This window comes from Cyclopterus lumpus, chromosome 24 (genome assembly GCF_009769545.1).
Source record: "Cyclopterus lumpus isolate fCycLum1 chromosome 24, fCycLum1.pri, whole genome shotgun sequence".
NCBI classification, from domain to species: Eukaryota; Metazoa; Chordata; class Actinopteri; order Perciformes; family Cyclopteridae; genus Cyclopterus; species Cyclopterus lumpus.
Genome location: NC_046989.1, coordinates 3901342 through 3920551, shown reverse-complemented (window position 1 = coordinate 3920551; position 19210 = coordinate 3901342). Strand labels below are relative to the sequence as shown.

At 46.2% G+C, this 19210-nt stretch overlaps 2 protein-coding genes across 9 annotated transcripts in view; one reads left to right on the top strand and one right to left on the bottom strand.

The window, feature by feature from the left end:
- The window catches only part of atad2b (ATPase family AAA domain containing 2B), a 54720-nt gene extending 45498 nt beyond the window's left edge, over window positions 1-9222 (bottom strand). For 3 of the 4 annotated variants that reach the window (XR_004609028.1, XM_034527411.1, XM_034527412.1), the window contains exons 1-17: window positions 8987-9222; window positions 7083-7249; window positions 6742-6773; window positions 6460-6607; window positions 5885-5984; window positions 5641-5770; window positions 5350-5493; window positions 5155-5230; window positions 4832-4933; window positions 4622-4733; window positions 4380-4495; window positions 3990-4164; window positions 3638-3726; window positions 2851-3010; window positions 1572-1662; window positions 1141-1452; window positions 351-504 (exon numbers count right to left, since the gene is read on the bottom strand). Coding sequence is in view for 3 of the 4 variants with exons in the window: in XM_034527411.1 (XP_034383302.1) it covers window positions 351-504; window positions 1141-1452; window positions 1572-1662; window positions 2851-3010; window positions 3638-3726; window positions 3990-4164; window positions 4380-4495; window positions 4622-4733; window positions 4832-4933; window positions 5155-5230; window positions 5350-5493; window positions 5641-5770; window positions 5885-5984; window positions 6460-6607; window positions 6742-6773; window positions 7083-7249; window positions 8987-9085 (2207 nt within the window). In the remaining variant the exon portion in view is untranslated. The remainder of the gene's footprint in view (window positions 1-350; window positions 505-1140; window positions 1453-1571; window positions 1663-2850; window positions 3011-3637; window positions 3727-3989; window positions 4165-4379; window positions 4496-4621; window positions 4734-4831; window positions 4934-5154; window positions 5231-5349; window positions 5494-5640; window positions 5771-5884; window positions 5985-6459; window positions 6608-6741; window positions 6774-7082; window positions 7250-8986) is intronic. The other variant, XM_034527413.1, reaches the window with a different exon arrangement.
- Window positions 9223-11982: 2760 nt separating this feature from the next.
- On the top strand, window positions 11983-16609 carry ubxn2a (UBX domain protein 2A). 5 transcript variants are annotated; one of them, XM_034527414.1, is made up of 7 exons: window positions 11983-12126; window positions 12428-12490; window positions 13002-13104; window positions 13255-13364; window positions 14281-14418; window positions 14849-15010; window positions 15753-16609. In XM_034527414.1, the coding sequence occupies exons 2-7, from the start codon at window positions 12447-12449 to the stop codon at window positions 15934-15936; spliced, it is 741 nt and encodes a 246-aa protein (XP_034383305.1). In that variant the 5' UTR covers window positions 11983-12126; window positions 12428-12446; the 3' UTR covers window positions 15937-16609. The 5 variants fall into 5 exon arrangements, with proteins under 5 accessions (XP_034383305.1, XP_034383306.1, XP_034383309.1 ...); XM_034527415.1 differs by having other exon boundaries at window positions 12025-12155; XM_034527418.1 differs by having other exon boundaries at window positions 12038-12155; window positions 13007-13104.
- The last annotated feature ends 2601 nt before the right edge of the window (window positions 16610-19210 follow it).

The following is a 19210-nucleotide window of genomic DNA, read 5'->3' as shown; positions in this document are numbered from 1 at the left end:
AGCCTTCTGTGCGACTTTAAATAAAAACCGAGACGCTTGATAACGGCTTCGGAGCTTCATTGATAAATGGTTCCAGTTCCTTCGCCTCTCTCCATTCTCTCCAATGGAAACCGCCGTCTCTCCTTCTGCTCCTTTTTGATGACTTGTCTTCGACCTAAATGTTTTTTTCAAATCTTAATTAAGAGCCGTCCCTCTGCTAGCATGAAAGTGTGTGTTTCCGAGGTCCACTGGATCACGATTCTATGAGATAACATTATGAAACACTCCGGAGACCGGCGGTGGCAACTTGGCTACAGTCAATAAAACAATCATTTGTGAAGGGGGGGGGGGGGGGGACAACAACAACTCACAAGGAGAAGTGGAGGAAGGGTCTGTGCGTTGCAGAGGAGGAGAGGAGGCTCTTTGGGGATGCAGCAGGCTGGACTTCATAGATGGAAGCGGAGCGTTCCTCATCGTCGTCGTCGTCGCTGTACAAGTCGTCCTCGAGCAGTTGATTGTCACCACCTAGCACATGAAGAGGAGGGGAGGGGGGGGGGGGGGGAGGAGAACGCTGCTTATACAGCCGTGCATATAGAGCGACAACATTTCTTTTCCAGAGGCTGATGGCGTCAAATGCACTTAAAAAAAAGTTTTGACTCTGCAAAGTTGAATCTGTTAATGAGGTCATTTCACAGAAGAAAAGTGACCAATAAGTGCTCTAACTTATTAGGCGAGATGTAATGGGCATTTAAAAAGCGGGCACAGCACCCTGGGAACCCTTGTGTCATTGTTGGGAGCATCTCTCCCGTAAGCAATCTCCCACCGGTCAAGTGCTGCATCGTGGCTAATCTGCTGTAAACACTTGCGTTGACTGGAGAGGGGAACGGGATGACTGGGTTATCCAATCTCTGTGCCATCACCTCCGGGGATGGGTTCATCACACTTTAGGCTCAGTGTGTGAGGGCAAAACAAAGCATTTTTGTAATAAGGTGAAGGGGGGGTGGGAAGAAACAATCAAATACTAGAGTGGCAACAGTGAAAGCACACTAACTCGTGGAGACGGGTGGCGAGGGAGACGAGAGCAAGAGTCACCGTGTGTGTGTGTGTGTGTGTGTGTGGGGGGGGGGCATCTGGGAAACAAATGACGCCACGGGCACCTACCGCGCACGTTGTCCCCGTCGGCGCACTGAGCGTGGGGGAAGACTCGGAGCAGCGCTTTCAGCACGAAGGAGAAAGAGCTGGCGAGCAGGGGCCTGAGGGCGGGCGACAGGGCTCGGCCCGGGGGAGCCAGGGCCCGCTGGGAGGCCGGGACGATGGCGCCGATGGCCTTGCTGAAGTCGGCGGGCCCGAGGACGATGGAGGCGACGTCCAGACTCAGTTTGACGCTGCTGCCGTAGATCTGGGGGTAGCGGCGCCGCAACGCCGCCAAGGCTGTCTCCGTGCAAAGCGCTTTGATGTCGGCGCCGCAGTAGCCTGGGAACAAACCACACACACACACACACACACACACACACACACACGGGTTACTTATCGATTTGTTTAAATGGCTAAATATGGGATTTAACAATAGGTGCAACCAGTTCCACTCTTACCGACACATTTTTCTGCTAGTTCATCTACAAATGGCTCGGCCAGTTTGGGATTCCAGTCCCGCGTGTGAATCTCCAAGATTTGCTTTCTGGCCTTGTTGTGGTTGGATGGCACGAAAGGAAAAAAACAGGAAAAAAAAAAAGTGCAGAGTCAGCAGATGAGGAGGGCTAACAAGGACAACACAAAAGGTTCGACAAGTTCCAACAGCTGCCACTACTAACAAATGAAATGTAAAAAAAAAAACAGTGAGTGTAGAAAACAAACAAAAGGCATGTACAATCACACGAGGGAAGTGTCATCGTGAATATCAGAATTGAAAGAAGAAAAAAAAACGTTGTTTTTACTCACCGTAACTAGATCTATCTAGATCTGACAACAGCGAGAGAAAAATCAAAAAAGGAATCAAGAGCAAGAGTGTAAGGCGTGCCAACAGCCCTTCATTTCATCGCCTCCACAGGACTCCGCTTTGATGAGCGCACGGCGAGAACAAAGCGGTCTTTGTCGAGAAATCAAGGGGAGAAACGTTTTTCATCATCTTTCATCACATCTATCTTTTCTTTTTCTATTGTTTTTTGTGTGTGTGCGTGTGTGTGTGTGTGTGTGTGTGTGTGTGTGTGCTCTGAGAGGGAGCCGAGGTTGAAAGTGGGATCACTAGGATTCTGGTGAGTTTAGCCGGTGTTTGATTACCAATGAGGCCACAAACGATGCGAGGCGGCTAAATCAGACGGGGCGAGAGAGAGAGAGAGAGAGAGAGAGAGGTCACCTCCGCTGACTCAATGTCACATGACCGACTCATTTAACACGTAAAAAAAAAAACAAGTGCCCTCGAGTGTAAGATTAAAAGCGTAAAGCGCAGCCATAATTCTTCACGTAATTATTTTTAATTTTCCAGAAGAAAAAAAACATAACGAGCATCTGCTTCGCCATTTGCGCATTGGATTGGGGGGGGGGGGGTCGCTGGAGACTCTTGAGAGCCAGAGGGCTCGCGTGTACTAATTTCGCGGCACGACTCCGATGGGTATAAGAAAAAAAATCAATTTTACTTTCTGCAATGCGCTGTGCATCAATCGGGGCGCCGCGCACGTGCACACGCCCAGCGCTGCATGCACGTTAAGTTCTCTCTACGATATCACCACGGTTGACCGGGGAGGGTTCAGATTCGGTAAACGTGCAACAATGCACCTCTTTTGGGTATACGAATGGAAAGAATGAATGCTCTTCCAGGGAGAAAAACTAATCTACTGAAAAAAAAAATGAAGACTCCGTCGACGTCGCCCTCACCTTCTTGTCGGGCAGGTTGAACAGAAACTCCCGGTCGAAGCGTCCGGGCCTCCTGAGCGCCGGGTCGATAGAGTCAAGTCTGTTTGTAGCACCGATGACCACTACCTCCCCGCGACTGTCCAAGCCGTCCATCAAGGCCAGCAGAGTGGAAACAATAGAGCTGGAAAGGAGGGGGGAGGGGGGGGGATGATGATGAGTCGGTCGTGACTAAATAAACAAGATATTATTCCTGCAAACAGAACACAGGGCATATTGAACAGAACCGAGGTTCCATCTGGAGCTGCGTGCATGTAATTACCCAGCGTGCCGGGAAAAAAAAAAAGGGGGGGGGGGGGGGCTTTTATAAACGCAGGAGTGAGCACGTTTCGAGTTTTGAATAAACTTCCGTCCTGGAAATTACATTTCACGGGAACAAATATTAATTTTTTATTTTTTTTTTTTTAAATGGCGACCAGTCTCCCCCGTAAGGATCAACTGCAAAGCCGGGGCCGCATAATTAGGATGCTCCCTCACTTGCGGTTCATACTGAAATGGTCTAAAACAACAAGTGGAAATAGATGTGATTCAGCGATCGCTATGGCAACTCAAATTTAACAATTACGGACTCGAGAGTCACTGATGCGAAGCAGCCGAATCCAATTTCTTTCCCCCACAAAAAAATAATAATACGAGCTGCAGTGCCGTGACAGTATAAAACTCGTGCACACGAGTATAAACATTTTTTAAAATTAATTTTAAAAAAGCAGGACGCAGTTTTTGGACAGGTGAGTTGTGTGATCAGCCTTACCTGTGTATCTGGTCCTGCCTGCTGGAGCGAACGGGAGCCAAACCGTCAATCTCATCGAAGAAAATTATGGATGGCCTCATCAGGTAAGCCTGAGCAAAAACACACACACGCACACGCACACACACACACACACACACACACACACACACACACACACGCACACGCACACGCACACGCACACGCACACGCACACGCACACGCTCATTGAAAAAGTACAATTTCTGGATGGATAAAGAAATATGACGATATTAAGTCACAATAGCAGAGCTGAAAATATTCTACCTGCAAGCCAGCAGTTCCCCCCCCCCCCCCCCCCCCCCCCCCCCCCCCCACACACTTAAATGTGTCTCACCTGGTCAAAGAGGAGGCGTAGCTGGCGTTCCGATTCCCCGACCCACTTGCTGAGGCAGTCGGCTCCTTTCCTCATGAAGAAGGAAACCTTCCTGTCTCCTTGGCTGCACTCGTTGGCGAGCGCCCGCGCGACCAGCGTCTTTCCGGTCCCCGGGGGACCGTAGAACAAACACCCTCTAAAAAAAAGGGGGGGGGGGGGAGGAGAGAGGAGAGGAAAAGAAAATGTAAACCCGTGTTCCTCTTTTGATATCTCGCACCGACGGAGACTCGTGAAAAGTGGACGTGCTCAGATTTAATATGGCCTGTTTTTCTTAGCCAGAAAAATAACAAAATTCAAAACCAAATGAAGCGACGTTTAAAAAAAAAAACACATTTCCGTTGTTCTTCTCACCTGGGAGGCTGAATCTTAAACCTCTCGAAGATCTCCGGATAAAGCAGCGGGAACACGACCATCTCCTTCAGGGACTGAATGTGATTACTGAGGCCACCCACGTTGTCGAATTTCACCTGGGGAGGAAACACCACACACACACACACACACATCTGTAACGAGAGATCTCCATTCAAAGACTGATTGCCTCATAATTCGGTAAAAGGCTTAAGCGGTATTTTAATTCCCGTGTTTCCACTCACCGAGCTATCGAGGTTCATGGGATCCACGTCGGCCAAGCTGGCGCCCACTTTCGCCCGATCTCGCAGCACCCCGCTCGCCAGGTCCTCCGAAGCCAGGTTCATGGGCAAACACCTGTGGAGAGAAATATATATATATTTTTTTTTTAAATACCAGATCTGAAGCGTTTTCAAAGCTAAAAATGCACATTTTTTAAAAGCGCCGGCCTTCACCTGTTCCTGGCTCGGCTCATGCTCTTGCTTTTCCTCCGCTCGAACCGCTCTTCATCAGAAGACGAGGTGGTGTCACTGCTGTGAATGGCATGTTTCTTTACTCTGGCGTGGTGAGACAATCTGGATTCAGTATCACACCATTACACAAGTCACATTCCTGACTCAGCAGTGAGACCAGGAATGAGTAAAACAATACATTTTTAAAAAAAAACATTGTTATAACCGCAGCTCGGTTCATTAGGCGAGGTAGTAAAAAGAAATTAACAATAAAAAAAAATTTAAAAAAGGGGGCTGCTTATGAGATTTCACTCATTTCTACCAACCTTATATGGCTTCTTCTTGCTGGGGATCTGTGGGTGTCAAAAAGTGAGGGGTTGCTCTGTTTTCTGTTCACTGGTTCTGAGAAAGCAAAACGCAGAGCGACTGGTTATATCAAAACACGACAAAAAAGTCTACACAAAGAACGATATAATATATATATATATATATAAATAAAAAGAATGAGATTGCCGAATTACCAATAGGCGGCGCCTCGTATCGCTGCACCGTCTTTCGCTGCCTGAGGTTGTACGGTCGGTCGTTTTCCTCCCCCGCCTCTTCCGCTTCATCCCCTTCGTCGTCTTCGTCCTCCGCGTCCTCCTCCTCTTCCGCGCCGTGAGAATCTGAAAGTCGCAGTTTCAAACTTTCAAATTCTTCTTAAGTGACGGTACGCTTTCAGAATTGATGAATTCAGTTTTAAGTGAAGGTTTTTTTCCCTCTCTCTCTCTCTAGCCACTGATTCACAAGTACAACATTAGTGGGAACCTGACCTTCCGTTCCTTCCTCCTCTTCATCCTCCTGCTCATTTTTAGTCAGGACTTTGTGGTGTGTAGGCATGCTGAAAGTGCTCCTGCGCATGGATTTCCTGCGCTTCACCCGAGAATACATGTCCATGTTTTCCTGAAAATAAAAAGATGACATTTTTTTTTTTTTTTTTTTTTTTAAAAAGACGTCTCTTACGTACATTTTTTTTCGAGCTCCCTCCGGGGTCGGCGTTGCGTTAACGGCGCTCACCTCCTCGGTGTCTCCAGTCCACATGCGAAGCCGCTCCACTTCGCGGTTCTGCCTGATGCTGCTGATGTTGTCCATCTCCTGAAGGACAGCCTCAGCAGTGCTGCACACACACACACACACACACACACACACCAGAATATGACAAACTGAAGGCGCCTTTACAGAAGATAACTGTAAAGGCGCACAAGGCGTGTCTCATATCAGGCATTTGATGTACAGTGTCGTTTTTGGACAGACGTTAAAAGTTTTTCTTATTCTAAATTTTATGACAGTAAAGTTCTGAACTTCATCTCTAAATTGAGGGCATTCACATCCATATCAGGTGAACAGGAGTGGAGGACTTGTAGCCCTGACTATGCTGCTGCACCGTTACAATACTGGAGGGTACTCTGTATAAAACGGACCTATTAATGTCCTTAAAAGTACAGATTGTGCAGGATATACGGTTAGTAGGCTTTATGAAGGAAAGGGGCTCCAATTCAATATGTTCCAAGGTGTATAAAGTACTCTTCTCTTGTGTCGGAAAACAATATTGCATGACACAGGCGGTGTCTGCAGAGCGACTGGCGGCTTACCTGTTGACCAGCTGGTCAAACAGCAGGCTCTGATTGAGGTGTTCAAATTTGCTCTTCTTCCCCCGGCAGCTCCTCTTCAGCTCCACGTGGCCGTTCATGTGAGAGTGCTCTCCACCTCCACTCTGCTCACTCCTGTGACTCATATGGGCTGCGGCATTGACAAAACTTTAATTTAGAGAACTCATTCTTTGACTGTACGCACTCTCGAGTTATTATGTTGAATGAATGGCTTTTTTAAAAAAGGGAAAAAAAAGGGGACAAATTGTAGGAGAATTGCATTACCGTGCCCATTTTGCATTATGCGAGAGGACAACCTAGAAATAGGACAACAAGAAAAAAGTTTAAAAAAAGGGCACAGACGACATGGGATTAAATCACAATCACGATGTTTGGGAGCTCGAGTTTAAGTGTGTCCTTTTACCCGTTTACAGACAAATAAATGAGAATGAATGAAATCGGACTCAGCCAGCGACAAAAGAAAACTACCGTCAAAAGAAAGTCTCGCTTATTTAAAACTTTCTGTGCACAGCTTTGTCCGAACTAAACGTGACTCTAGTCTATTTTAGATGTGCACAAACTCAAATCAGGAGGTTGCCAGTGATTAGTGAAGGCCAGCAGCTGACCTGGTGCGGTAGGTGGGAATCTCCCAGCTGACCCTCTGGCCCTTAGTCTGCGGGGACGGGGAGGTATCACTGGAGCTCGGCTCGGAGGCAGCCTGCCGCCGCGTCCGCTTGGAAGGGGGAGGCAACCGCGGGCTGCCGGGACTGCTCACATCACTGCTGGGCTCCTTCTGTTGAACCAAACGAGGATCACACCAATTTCAGAGAGAAAGAAAAATGACAGGACAAGCAAGCAATAGGAAAAAAGGAAAAGAGGACGCCTCGTCACATGTACTGCGACAGCCCTTCACAATTACTATGCATGCAACATTCGCCCCCTTGTCAACCACCGTGTGAAGCCAGAATATTAAGCAAATAACAAGTATGAACAAACTGATCGAGTGACAAATCAAATGCACGACAACGCGAAAAGACGCAAAAGCGAGAGCTTCAAACGGCAAAACCAGCACAGAGGACGCTGATGAGGCGCCTTGTATCAAACTCCTCGAAGTATCCCCCCCCCTCACCCCAGATCCTCGCGCCCTTCACAGCTCAACTTCCCCGCGCCGATACGAGAGCATATCTCACTGTTGTCATAGGCAACCGTCTGCAACGCCTGCAGAGACGGGTCCGTCTCCTCAGTCTGACAGACTGGCTAGATGGAGATGGACGAAGTCGTGCATATCAAAATATTTTTCCCACCCCCAAAAAACAGTGTCACAAAACAATGGGCTGCAGCTGCCGGGACGGAGAACATTTGGGAGGAAATTGTCAAGCATCAAGTGTCGAAAAAACAATCAAGTGTTATCGGAGGGGAACGACATTGTGAAAGTGTTTCATGTGCATCACTCTCCAGCCTGTTTTAACCACAGACCGCATGATCACGTGACATCAGTGCGGGGGGGGGGGGGGGGGGGGGGGGGTTGAAGCTGCAGTTCAAACAAAACAGCCAATTAAAACTCAAGAACGTGCTTATTGATGACCTATAATTCTTCTGTGTCGAGTGCGATAATACTCCGAAAAGCGATGCAGTGGCACACGGGACCCTCTTGGCCCCATTGCGTAATCTCAATGTTTACATTTGGAGACAAAGGCTGTCATGCTGCCTGGAGGTCACGCGACCAGAGTGACAACACAAGCTTGGACATTTCGATTGAGTACCAACACATTTTTTTTTTTTTTTTTTTTTTTTTTTAAAGCACTCGGTGTAACGTAAAAATCAATTTCATTTCAAAACAATTGTTTTCGTGTTGTGGTTATAAAAGCATGCTATATCCGGGTCTTTGCAGGCATTCACAACAGAAAAGTTCACCGAGTTCAGACTCGCTAAAATAATACAGGACTCGAGCCAGCCAACTGTTTTGAACCGGGGACTCCCTTCCCCCACCGCCGGCTAGCTGCAGCCCGACAGACAGCTAGCTTAACTTCCAAGCTTTATTCTCTCCACATTTCTTTGTAGGGGGGAGGAAGAAATAAACAGATATACCCGGGGGGGGGGGGCGAAGACGTGGACGAAGACACGCCGACTAAACCCTCCCGTGTTGTCTTTATTTAGAGATGATTCGCGAGAGAAGTCAGTCCGGTGAAATTGTGCCAAACACAAAGGGAACTTGGGAGCTAGCTAGTAGCTAGTGGAGCTAACGCCGACAGCTTTTGTAAAATTACGACAAGCCGCGCGGAAAAAACAAACCTAGCGCGCGACACGTCGCCGTTCCGTGTCCTTCAGTGCGTGTCGCGCGTGACCCGGCGGGTGTCAAAGCGTGTCGACGCTTTTTTTACGCGTGGAATTGCGTGTTTTGGGGAGCACCGTGAGGCCGGCTAGCTAGCTAGCTAGCTCTTTTCTCTGCACCGGCTAGCTAGCCCAGCCGGTGCAGAGAAAAGGGGAGAAGAAGAAGAAGAAGAATACCCCCCCTCCCCCTCTAGCTTACATGTTCTTCAAGGTTCCGCTCGGTTCTTGACGAAGACCTCGTCCTCGAGGAGATGAAGGGCCCGGTCCTCGGCCGCGAGCTCTTCCTTGTGTTCACCATGTTTGTTTTTTCCTGCCCTCACTGGTTCTCCTTAGCCGGCTCCAAAGACTGCCTCAGTGAGCGCAGCGTCGAGGCGCCATTTCTCTCTCTCTCTCTTCCTCTCTTCCTCTCTCTCTCTCTCTCTCTCTCTCTGTGTGTGTCTGCCTCTCTCTCTCTCTCTCTCTCTCTCTCTCTCTCTCTCTCTCTCTCTCTCTCTCTCTCTCTCTCTCTCTCTCTCTCTCTGCATGTAGTTCTGTTTGTCAGGTGCATTCATTTAGTTTTTTACTGCCACAAAACAAACATAAATACTGTATAAATATCACAAGGGACCACAATAATCAATAGAAACAATAGTGTTAGTTACAGGAGGAATATTTCTGGTGATGCTGAATATTCCATAAAGTATAATTAAAGTGTATCCCCATGGCAACTGTTTATGTCACAGAAGGAATTAAAATACAAATAAATACATTTTATACAGGTTATTGAACCCTTCAGATGTGGAAGAACTTCAAGTTATTTGAGGAAAAAAGTTATTCTTGTGATGAAAACTATGCAAACATGCTCCAGAAGTATGTAGAGAATTATACTATTCAAAATATATATTTAGCAAGATGAATAAAACCTTGTCATCGTTCTTTACGATAACCTCAATGCATGCAGTCAAAGGTTATCGAATGATCATCGATCTCCTCTTTCAGCGTCGCTCCTCGCCTTGTTCTCATGCACCACCGTTTGGTTTTCCCATTTAGAGAATTATTATACGATGATGATATGAAATGTAATATCTGTGTCAGGCAGAATTATGTTAAACTGGTTGAACCTACAATGTGTTTTTCTGTGCAAGTGGAGCAATAACAGCAGGAAAAGTCTGAAAGCTCTTCATCAAAGCAGGTTCATGAAGTGAAAGTGATGTTTAACGGTGTAGTTTTGCCAAGAACCTCCAGTGATCCTCTCAAGGCCCCCCGTGGGATCCCCTGACCCCCCCACTTTGGAGATCGCTGCTGAAACCTGAGTGTGTGTGTCTGTGTGTGTGTCTGTGTGTGTGTGTGTGCGTGTGTTGCCACTTCTATTCCTGGCTTGATCGGAAATGCAACTGTGCTATCCATCTGTTTCGTGTTTTTTGGGGGTTTCAAGCGATGCCATTTAATCGTTGTTGTGTGCATGGAGCTCCAGTATCCAGATAAAATGAGTAAGCTCACTATTATAAACACACACACGATTAAAGACCTTGAAAACTCTTCCAGCGTCCTGTGTGTATACGTGAATATACATTTAAATTTACAATTGAGCCTTTTTGATTACTTACCGGGTTCATCAGAGAGAATGTTTTCACTTACGTTGTGAATAATGCATACGGAAAGTGAATCAGCCACATATTCAGTCAATTATTCATTAATTAACTGATAAATACTGTAATACAGTATATAAGCCACACGTGAGGTAATGGTGCTATACTCCTGGTGGTCAGTAGGTGGCGCAGTCTGTAACGTCCAGAGTTAAGGATGGACTGTTGGTGTGGTGGAGACTCACATTTCTATTGGACGGAAGATAATAATATATACTTGCGTGAAGAGATTAAGTGATAATAAATGTAATTAATCTATAGCAGTCCCCTGTTCAGTGTCCAATGGAGGGACAGATGTTGAGTGTGTGTGTGTGTGTGTGTGTGTGTGTGTGTGTGTGAACAGTGTGTAAAGGCCTCTAGAGGAGAGCGTTGACTTTGAAATTCACAAAGGAGGATAATAATGAGGATAATGTTATACGGTCCAGATGTGTCTGGTTTTATCTCTCTGTGCCCCAGATGCACCATTTAATATATGAGAGGAAACGACTTCATGATCATGACAGACTAATTATTGTTATTACGTCCCTCATGATAATGATGGAGACAGGACATACAGACAGACAGACAGACGGACATATAGACAGACAGACACACAGACAGACATATAGACAGACAGACACACAGACAGACAGACACACAGACAGACATATAGACAGACAGACACACAGACAGACAGACAGACAGACATATAGACAGACAGACAGACATATAGACAGACAGACCGACGGACAGACAGATAGATATAGAGACAGACAGACAGATATACAGACAGACAGACAGACAGACAGACAGACATATAGACAGACAGACACACAGACAGACATATAGACAGACAGACACACAGACAGACAGACAGACAGACAGACACACAGACAGACTGACAGATAGATAGATAGATAGATAGATAGATAGATAGATAGATAGATAGATAGATAGATAGATAGATAGACAGACAGACAGACAGACAGACAGACAGACACACAGACAGACAGACAGACACACAGACAGACTGACAGATAGACGGACAGACAGACAGACAGACAGACAGACAGGCATATAGACATATATACAGACAGACAGATAGATAGACAGACATATACAGACAGATAGACAGACAGATAGATATAGATATACAGACAGACAGATATACAGACAGACAGACAGATATATATAGATATACAGACAGACAGATATACAGACAGACAGACAGACATATAGACAGACAGACAGATAGATATACAGACACACAGATAGATAGACAGACAGACATACAGATATACAGACAGATAGACAGACAGACAGACATATAGACAGACAGACAGATAGATATACAGACACACAGACAGATAGACAGACAGACAGACAGACACACAGATAGATAGTAAGACAGACAGACATATACCGACAGATATACAGACAGACAGATAGACAGACAGACAGACAGACAGACAGATAGACAGACAGACAGATATACAGACAGATAGACAGACAGACACACAGATAGACAGACAGATCATTAGTGGTGTTTCCCTTTAATACTGCATCATCAGCATCATCAGCATCAATCGCAGGCGCGCGTGCTGAGCTCAGCAGCGCGGTTCGGTTTCACGACGACAGGAGAGTCGATTTACGGCACCTCACGTCACGCGCACCGCTCCGCAGAGGAGCCGCTGCAGACGTGTCGCCCGGGGATCAACCGACAGACCGCGGACTGGTAAACCAGTAAACGACCGTAACCTCCATGTGCGCGTGTGTTCATAGTGCGTGTTGTTGGCCCCTCGGGTCCTCTGTCACGAGCCCCGACCGCGTCCACGGCTTTCTGCGTGACGCCCACTTAACTTAATGATCAATAACGTGTGTATCGATAACCTTATGGATAGAGATAACGCGTGAATGCGTCACCAATGCAAACCGTGGAGCTAATTAAATGTTTAATCGTATTAAAGATGCATTTTTTTTTTTAAAGCCGCGTTCAAGGACCCGTTGTGACGCGTTTGCTTTCCTCATTTCCTCAGATGGAAAACACGCAACGTCATGAAAGAGATTGACACCGTGGGGGGGGAGACGGATGAAAACCGGTGAGTCACAACAGTTAAATGTGTTTTCTTTCTTTCTTCTCCTTAATAAATTCGCTTATATTAAAATGCACCGTTTTAATTTAGGAGTTGCAATGAGTCGCTATTTTTTAATAACCTTAGTTTATTGTCAATGTAGCTTTTCATTCATCTCATTATTGGCCAATACATCCATTCATCTATTTATTTTAATTTTATTTTCCTGTCTTGTGTGTTTTGTGTTGTTTAAAATGTACGATTCAATTAATTTTAAGTCACAAAAATGTCCATAACATTATTTTAAAAAATCCCCCCCCCCCCCCAAAAAAAAATCCATGCAACTCTATTACTAGATTGTGTAGGTCAGTATCGTGTGTGTGACGCATCAAGAATGAGAAAATCAATTTTATTGGTCAAGGAGCGGTTTCTGGTGCACAAACCATGCGAGAACTCAATAGCGCACGGCTCCAGCTCTCTAGAGCTTCTATAACGAGGGAATTACACACTTGTCTCTGTTTCTTTGTGGGCCCGCCAGCGCAGAAAATAAAGAAGGGGCACCAATGAGGCGCAGCTTCTCCGTGGAGGACCTCCTCGACGAGGTGGAGAAGATCTGCTACGATGCCTCGGGGTCATCGAAGGTCAGCGATAAATTCACGCCGACTTGTTAGATATCTGCTCATTTGAATCCATTTGCTGAACGGAAACTTTAAAACATTGCATGAAGCCGGGCTCGAAATTCTTGTTATTAGAGTCGAGGGGGGTTTCATTTTTTTGGCCTCCCGTTCCAGGTGGAGATGGTGGTGAGGCTGTGGAAGGACGGCTTCACGGTGAACGATCAGGAGTTTCGCAGCTACTCCGTACCGGAGAATCAAGACTTCCTGGACTCCATCAAGAGGGGGTGAGTTTCTGAAGGTGTTCCCAGGGCCCAAAAAGGACCTCATTTGTCCCTCTCACGTTGTGTCAAGCGATCCAAGATGGAGGACAGCGCTCCACCGTGACGGTCGGGTATTGCGACACATGTTATTCTCCCTCCAAATCAAAAGCGAATAACAAAGCAGTGTTTATATTATTACTCTATTTGATCTATTATCTATTTTACCTGCATCAGTGACTTAATGACACTTGTACACAAAATATACAACAACCTTTATTATTGAGTATACCACAGTTTAAAACTGAATTACGGAGAACTACATTACATAAATACCAAATAAGTACAGTTAAGTAATTGCTCATATTTCACTTTTTCTCTTATTTTTCTTAACTCTAAACTGGTATTACGTTGTTTGTCTAATATAAATATTTCTCCAGGTTAGGTTTGGCCTGTGATTTCACTCAAAGGAGCATGCAGTGGGTAACATTAAGGGGGGATGTGTTTTGGCAGAAAGGGAAAATAATATTATTTTAAAATAATCGCCTGAAATTAAGAATTAAGAATCAAAGTTTTTTTTCCGTGGCCTTAAACCGAGCCGTTTATATATCTAAATACTAAGCCGGTTCTCTTCATGGAGTCCGCCACGTTTTCTACAGGAGCCCAGAACGAACAAACCAAAATCTGGCCTTCGACTTCACCACTAGGTGGCGCCAAACCCTGCACACTGCACCTTCTAAAGCAGAAATGCAAACAAACCCTTTAAAGCGTGTGTAAAAAGGTCTGCCCTGTACATGCAACACCGTGAGTCTCCAAAGCTGTAAAGATGTTTCCTCCCCACTGACCACGACCAGGCGCCATGTAAGATAGATAGAACGCTCATTAGCGCTCATTAGCGCTCATTAGCGCTCATTAGCCCCGGTCTTTTATCTTTCCCCTCCAGGGAGCTTCCGAAAGAGTGGGAGAGCAGGGCGGAGGAGGAGGAGCTGGAGATCAGCGTGGAGGACCTGACGGAGGAAAACTACGTTCCCAGGAAAAGGGCCTTTCACCCCTTCAGCGGCCGAGGGTACCGACTCGGCAGGTAGGCGCTCTCCGTTGTGATGACATCACAAAGCAAATACATTTTAGAGTAGTATATATACTGTTGCAACACTATTTTACCTTTTTTTTAAAAGAATATTTATGTATATATATATATATATATGTTCTAAACATTCAGTAATGCACTTTGTTGTTTATATGCTTAGATGCTATACTACTTTGTACCACTAGGTGTCCTTCTAAATCCAGGTATCAAAACACCCACAAGCCAACAGGCCTGATGAACTCAGAGCCTCATGTTCATAACATCACTGTATGGATACTCAATTGTCCAGAGAGCCCCAATATATATATATATATATATATATATATATATTATATATATATTTTTTCAAATACATAACGTGTGTGCTGTTTGCGTGCACGTCTCCCTGACCCTCGATGTGTTGTCTGCTCCTGTCCGCTCCCAGCGTCGCGCCCAGAGTGGTGGCCAGGTCACCATCTGTGCACGAGGACGGAGAATCTCCTCCGATCCCCATGGTAACGCTAGACCACGCCCTTCCCGTTACCTCCCTGCAGATCTGGTTGGCCGACGGCAGGAGATTGGTGCAGAGGTTCAACCTATCGAACCGGTGCGTATCGCAAAAAAAAAAAAAAAACACACCTCTCCACATCTGAGCTCGACACCCTTCAAATAATATCTACATATTAAAGACCGACTTAGTATTCTTGCGCGGGCGCTACCTCGACACTTTGCACCCCTGGCACGCTGTCTGTAAATCCCATAATCTCATGCATCGCAGAAAAAGTAATTCAGGGGGATGACATAAGATTGTTGTTTGTACAAGATCGGGAAGCTTGGCGAAGGGGGTTTGTTTGGGGATTACGTAATGCTTTGTTCTTGTGTGCTGGAGTTGAAGGCATGTTATCTGTATATATATATATATATATATATATATATATATATATATATATATATATATCCCCCTGCCACACAGTGCACGGGGCCGCATGAAAACATAATCTGAGATGTAGCAACAGAGTGGATCTATAAAATCCCCAGAGAGGGATTGCGTAACCGGGATGCAGCATTTATATAACCGGGTTAGCTTGAAGGATAGGGAGGGCCGAACCCCCTCCAACCTTTCGGCGAGCGTAGAGGCCGCCATAAGACCGCGTGCATATGGCGAGGCCGCGATTAATAATGAATGCCTTTTTTTTCCCACGAGCGCAGAGACATCACGTGGGGCGGGGGGGGGAGGGGAGGCTTAGCTACTGAGGAACTGTTCTGCCTCTTTATATTATATTTCTTTACCTCGTTTTTCTTTTTTATCCCCCCCTCTCTCTCTCTCTCTCTCTCCGGTTCTTCTCCAGCATCGCCGACGTCCAGGACTTCGTGGCGCGCTGCCAGAGGAGCTGCCCGCCCTTCGTCCTGACCACGTCCGTCCCGTTCCGGGAGCTCGACGACAAAGACTTGAGTCTCCAGGAGGCCGACTTGGCCAACGCCGTCATCGTCCAGAGACCCCTGGACACACAGGCCCCGTTTGGTCACTGCTGACTATATGAAAAAAGGCCCCCGCAACACACCCCTCGACCCTGATTGCGGTCTCAAGGCCCCCCTATGATTTATACATTTATAATCTTGCTTTATTCTAAAGTCTGTGCTGAATTATACATATACATGTGTGGGATTATCATATTATCTGCAGCCCGACGGAGATGTTGTCAGCTTATTTGTTGTCGGTGCCTTCTTGGTGTTCTTCCTCTGGGGGACAGCGTCTACCTGACAACAGATCTCCCAAACCACATGTTACCTTCCCTCCTTCCCTCCTTCCCTCCTTCCCTCCTTCACTCCTTCCCTCCTTCACTCCTTCCCTCCTTGCCTCACACACACATGCACCAATACCGTTACCTTCACCAGCACCACCCACCAACTCTCTCTAAAGTCTTCCCAAACTGCGAAATACAAGGAGCTGATATTTCATATATATATTTATGTATAGTTTATATTATAAATGAACACATGTATTGATTTTGCACATTAATGCCATTTTTTAAAAGCCAAAATATGACAATGTGTTACTGTTATTTTGTGTTGGCCTGACTGTTCAGTTCTATATGTTTAGTTTTTACATTTTTGGGGGAATTACTTCAGAATGCACAAAGTATTGTTTTATTGGACTGCGTCCTTTTAACGGCATATCGAGGAACAATAAAAGTCCTCAAACCGCTGCGAGTTTTTTTACTTCTTTAAAAAAAAGAAAGAAGCCCTTTGAGCATTAAACATTCGCATTATTATTTGCTGCCCGGGTGTGAATGAAATATGTGTTGACGGGAAGTATTTGATATTTGAGGCACCTGATTCCGTGTTATAAAACATCTGTGCTGTCGCTGCAGATTTAACAGATTCAAGAGGAGTTGCAGGAGCCTTCACATAGAATGGGAAGCGTGTATCTGATGGTATGAAAGTGGGCATTGGGTTAAAAAAATAAAATCTCTCTCAGATGGGGGGGGGGGGGGGGGGGTCGACTTAAGTTGAATTCTCCGCCCGAAATGAGGCGTCTTGTGTTTCTTGGCTTTTCACACTGAGCTCACGCTTGCTTCCCCGTCTCCACGCTTCCTGTCCGGGCTTCGAGAAGAAATACGAAACGCTATTATCCATCTTCAATATTTAAAGCAACGGCGAGGGGAGGGGGGGGTGTGTGTGGGGGGGTGCAGAACAGAAGAGCGTTTGTATTGGACCCACGGCTGCATGATGAGGAGATGACAGCCGCGGGGACGCTCAAGGTCAAGATGTCTTTGAATGGTGTAATCCCCCCTCTGAAGAATGACCCTTCTAAGAGGTCACGTTTTGAGATGTTGACCTGAAGGTGCAGGCTGAGGGCATCTCTAGGTCGGCTAACGAGTAAAAAGAGTAGCACGTTTCCTTTCTGCTACATATTTAATAAGGCGAAGCATGCAGGGAATTACTCTCCCTTTAGCTCCCACGTCCCCTTCACTCTCGTGCCGCAGCCAACCCTTTTTTTTTTCTTTTCTTCTTCCCTTTCGCACATTCCTCTTCACGCATTATCGGAAACACACCCGCTCTAATGCGGCTCACATGGCGGACTCTTCCTGCAGCGGGGGGGGAGGGGGGGGCCTTCTTCGCTGTCGATAATGTGGTTTCGGTTGAGTGGGGTTCTTGAAGGCTCGGGATTCACAGAGAGGTCTGGGTTCACCGGTCGAGGTCTCCGCGGCATGTTTCTTGTCATGCTCGGAGGAGAGGCTCGCTGAGGGGAGGAAGCGTCTCGCATCAAAAAGGAGCTGCTTTGTGTGTGGCGGGGGGGGGGGGGGGGGGCACTCGATATATCATACCTGAAAGGTTGATAAAAAGATAGCATTCAAAAGTTCAGTTTACCGGTGATGAGGACGACAACTCAACCTGGGAGTCAAAAAGGAAGGAAATGCAAAGCCGGTTTGAATAAAATAACATCGATGATGTCACAGCGATCTGGAAAGTTTAACTTTTTTTTTTTTAAGCCTGCGAACGACTTTTGAGAGAAGTGGACATTGAAATGATGAATGATGTGGTTTTGGAGGCCCTGTAAACCACCGTACACGCCCGACAGAAGGACAACGCTAACACAAAGTCAATCACAATAACTCCCGAGAGGTTCTGTTCCCTCTGAACTTACCGTCCACTCCTCTCTGGCATGAAATGTTAGTTCTGCTGCATCACTTTACTCAATAAACCACTCTTTTCAGACCATACACGGTGGTTAAGAAGATACGCAATCACCGCGACGTCCACACACCAATGGGAGGCCTTTAGGCCACCGCCATCTTGGTTTTGGGAGTCACCATCGAGACAAAAACACAGAAAACACAAAACTCCCAGACTGACAACGCTGTGGCAGCAACCTGTCAATCACCTTGTAGCCCCGCCTTAAAGCACACCCTGCTTTATGGTCTGTTTGACTCTAAATGACCATAATTTACTAAATGAACATCACGCTGTATTGAAGAAGACTTGAAACTAGAGATTGAGACCATAAACTAATGTTTACAATGTTTACTGAGGGAATAAATCAAGAGAAGTAGAGTCATTTATATAGACTTCTATACAACCAGAGGAGTCGCCCCCTGGTGGTCAGGAGAGAGAATGCAGCTTTAACACATGAAGCATAGACTTCTATACAACCAGAGGAGTCTCCCCCTGGTGGTCAGGAGAGAGAATGCAGCTTTAACACATGAAGCATAGACTTCTATACAACCAGAGGAGTCGCCCCCTGGTGGTCAGTAGAGAGAATGCAGCTTTAACACATGAAGCATAGACTTCTATACAACCAGAGGAGTCACCCCCTGGTGGTCAGTAGAGAGAATACAGCTTTAACACATGAAGCATAGACTTCTATACAACCAGAGGAGTCGCCCCCTGGTGGTCCGTAGAGAGAATGCAGCTTTAACACATGAAGCATAGACTTCTATACAACCAGAGGAGTCGCCCCCTGGTGGCCAGTGGAGAGAATGCAGCTTTTAACACATGCAGCATAGACTTCTATACAACCAGAGGAGTCGCCCCCTGGTGGCCAGTGGAGAGAATGCAGCTTTTAACACATGCAGCATAGACTTCTATACAACCAGAGGAGTCGCCCCCTGGTGGCCAGTGGAGAGAATGCAGCTTTTAACACATGCAGCATACACTTCTATACAACCAGAGGAGTCGCCCCCTGCTGGTTATTCAAAAGAATGCAAGTTTAAGGCACTTCCGCATCGGCTTCACTTTTGAGAAGCAGTAAAAGGAATAAACTACAAACCTGCTTTCTTATTATAAACTATTTTTGCAGTGGAAT

Excerpts from the sequence above, each read along its gene's own strand:
- ubxn2a (XM_034527414.1), top strand. The coding sequence starts at position 12,447 with ATGAAAGAGATTGACACCGTGGGGGGGGAGACGGATGAAAACCG. Across the intron at positions 12,491-13,001 it reads GGGGAGACGGATGAAAACCG|CGCAGAAAATAAAGAAGGGG; the intron begins GTGAGTCACAAC and ends TGGGCCCGCCAG. Across the intron at positions 15,011-15,752 it reads AGGTTCAACCTATCGAACCG|CATCGCCGACGTCCAGGACT; the intron begins GTGCGTATCGCA and ends GTTCTTCTCCAG.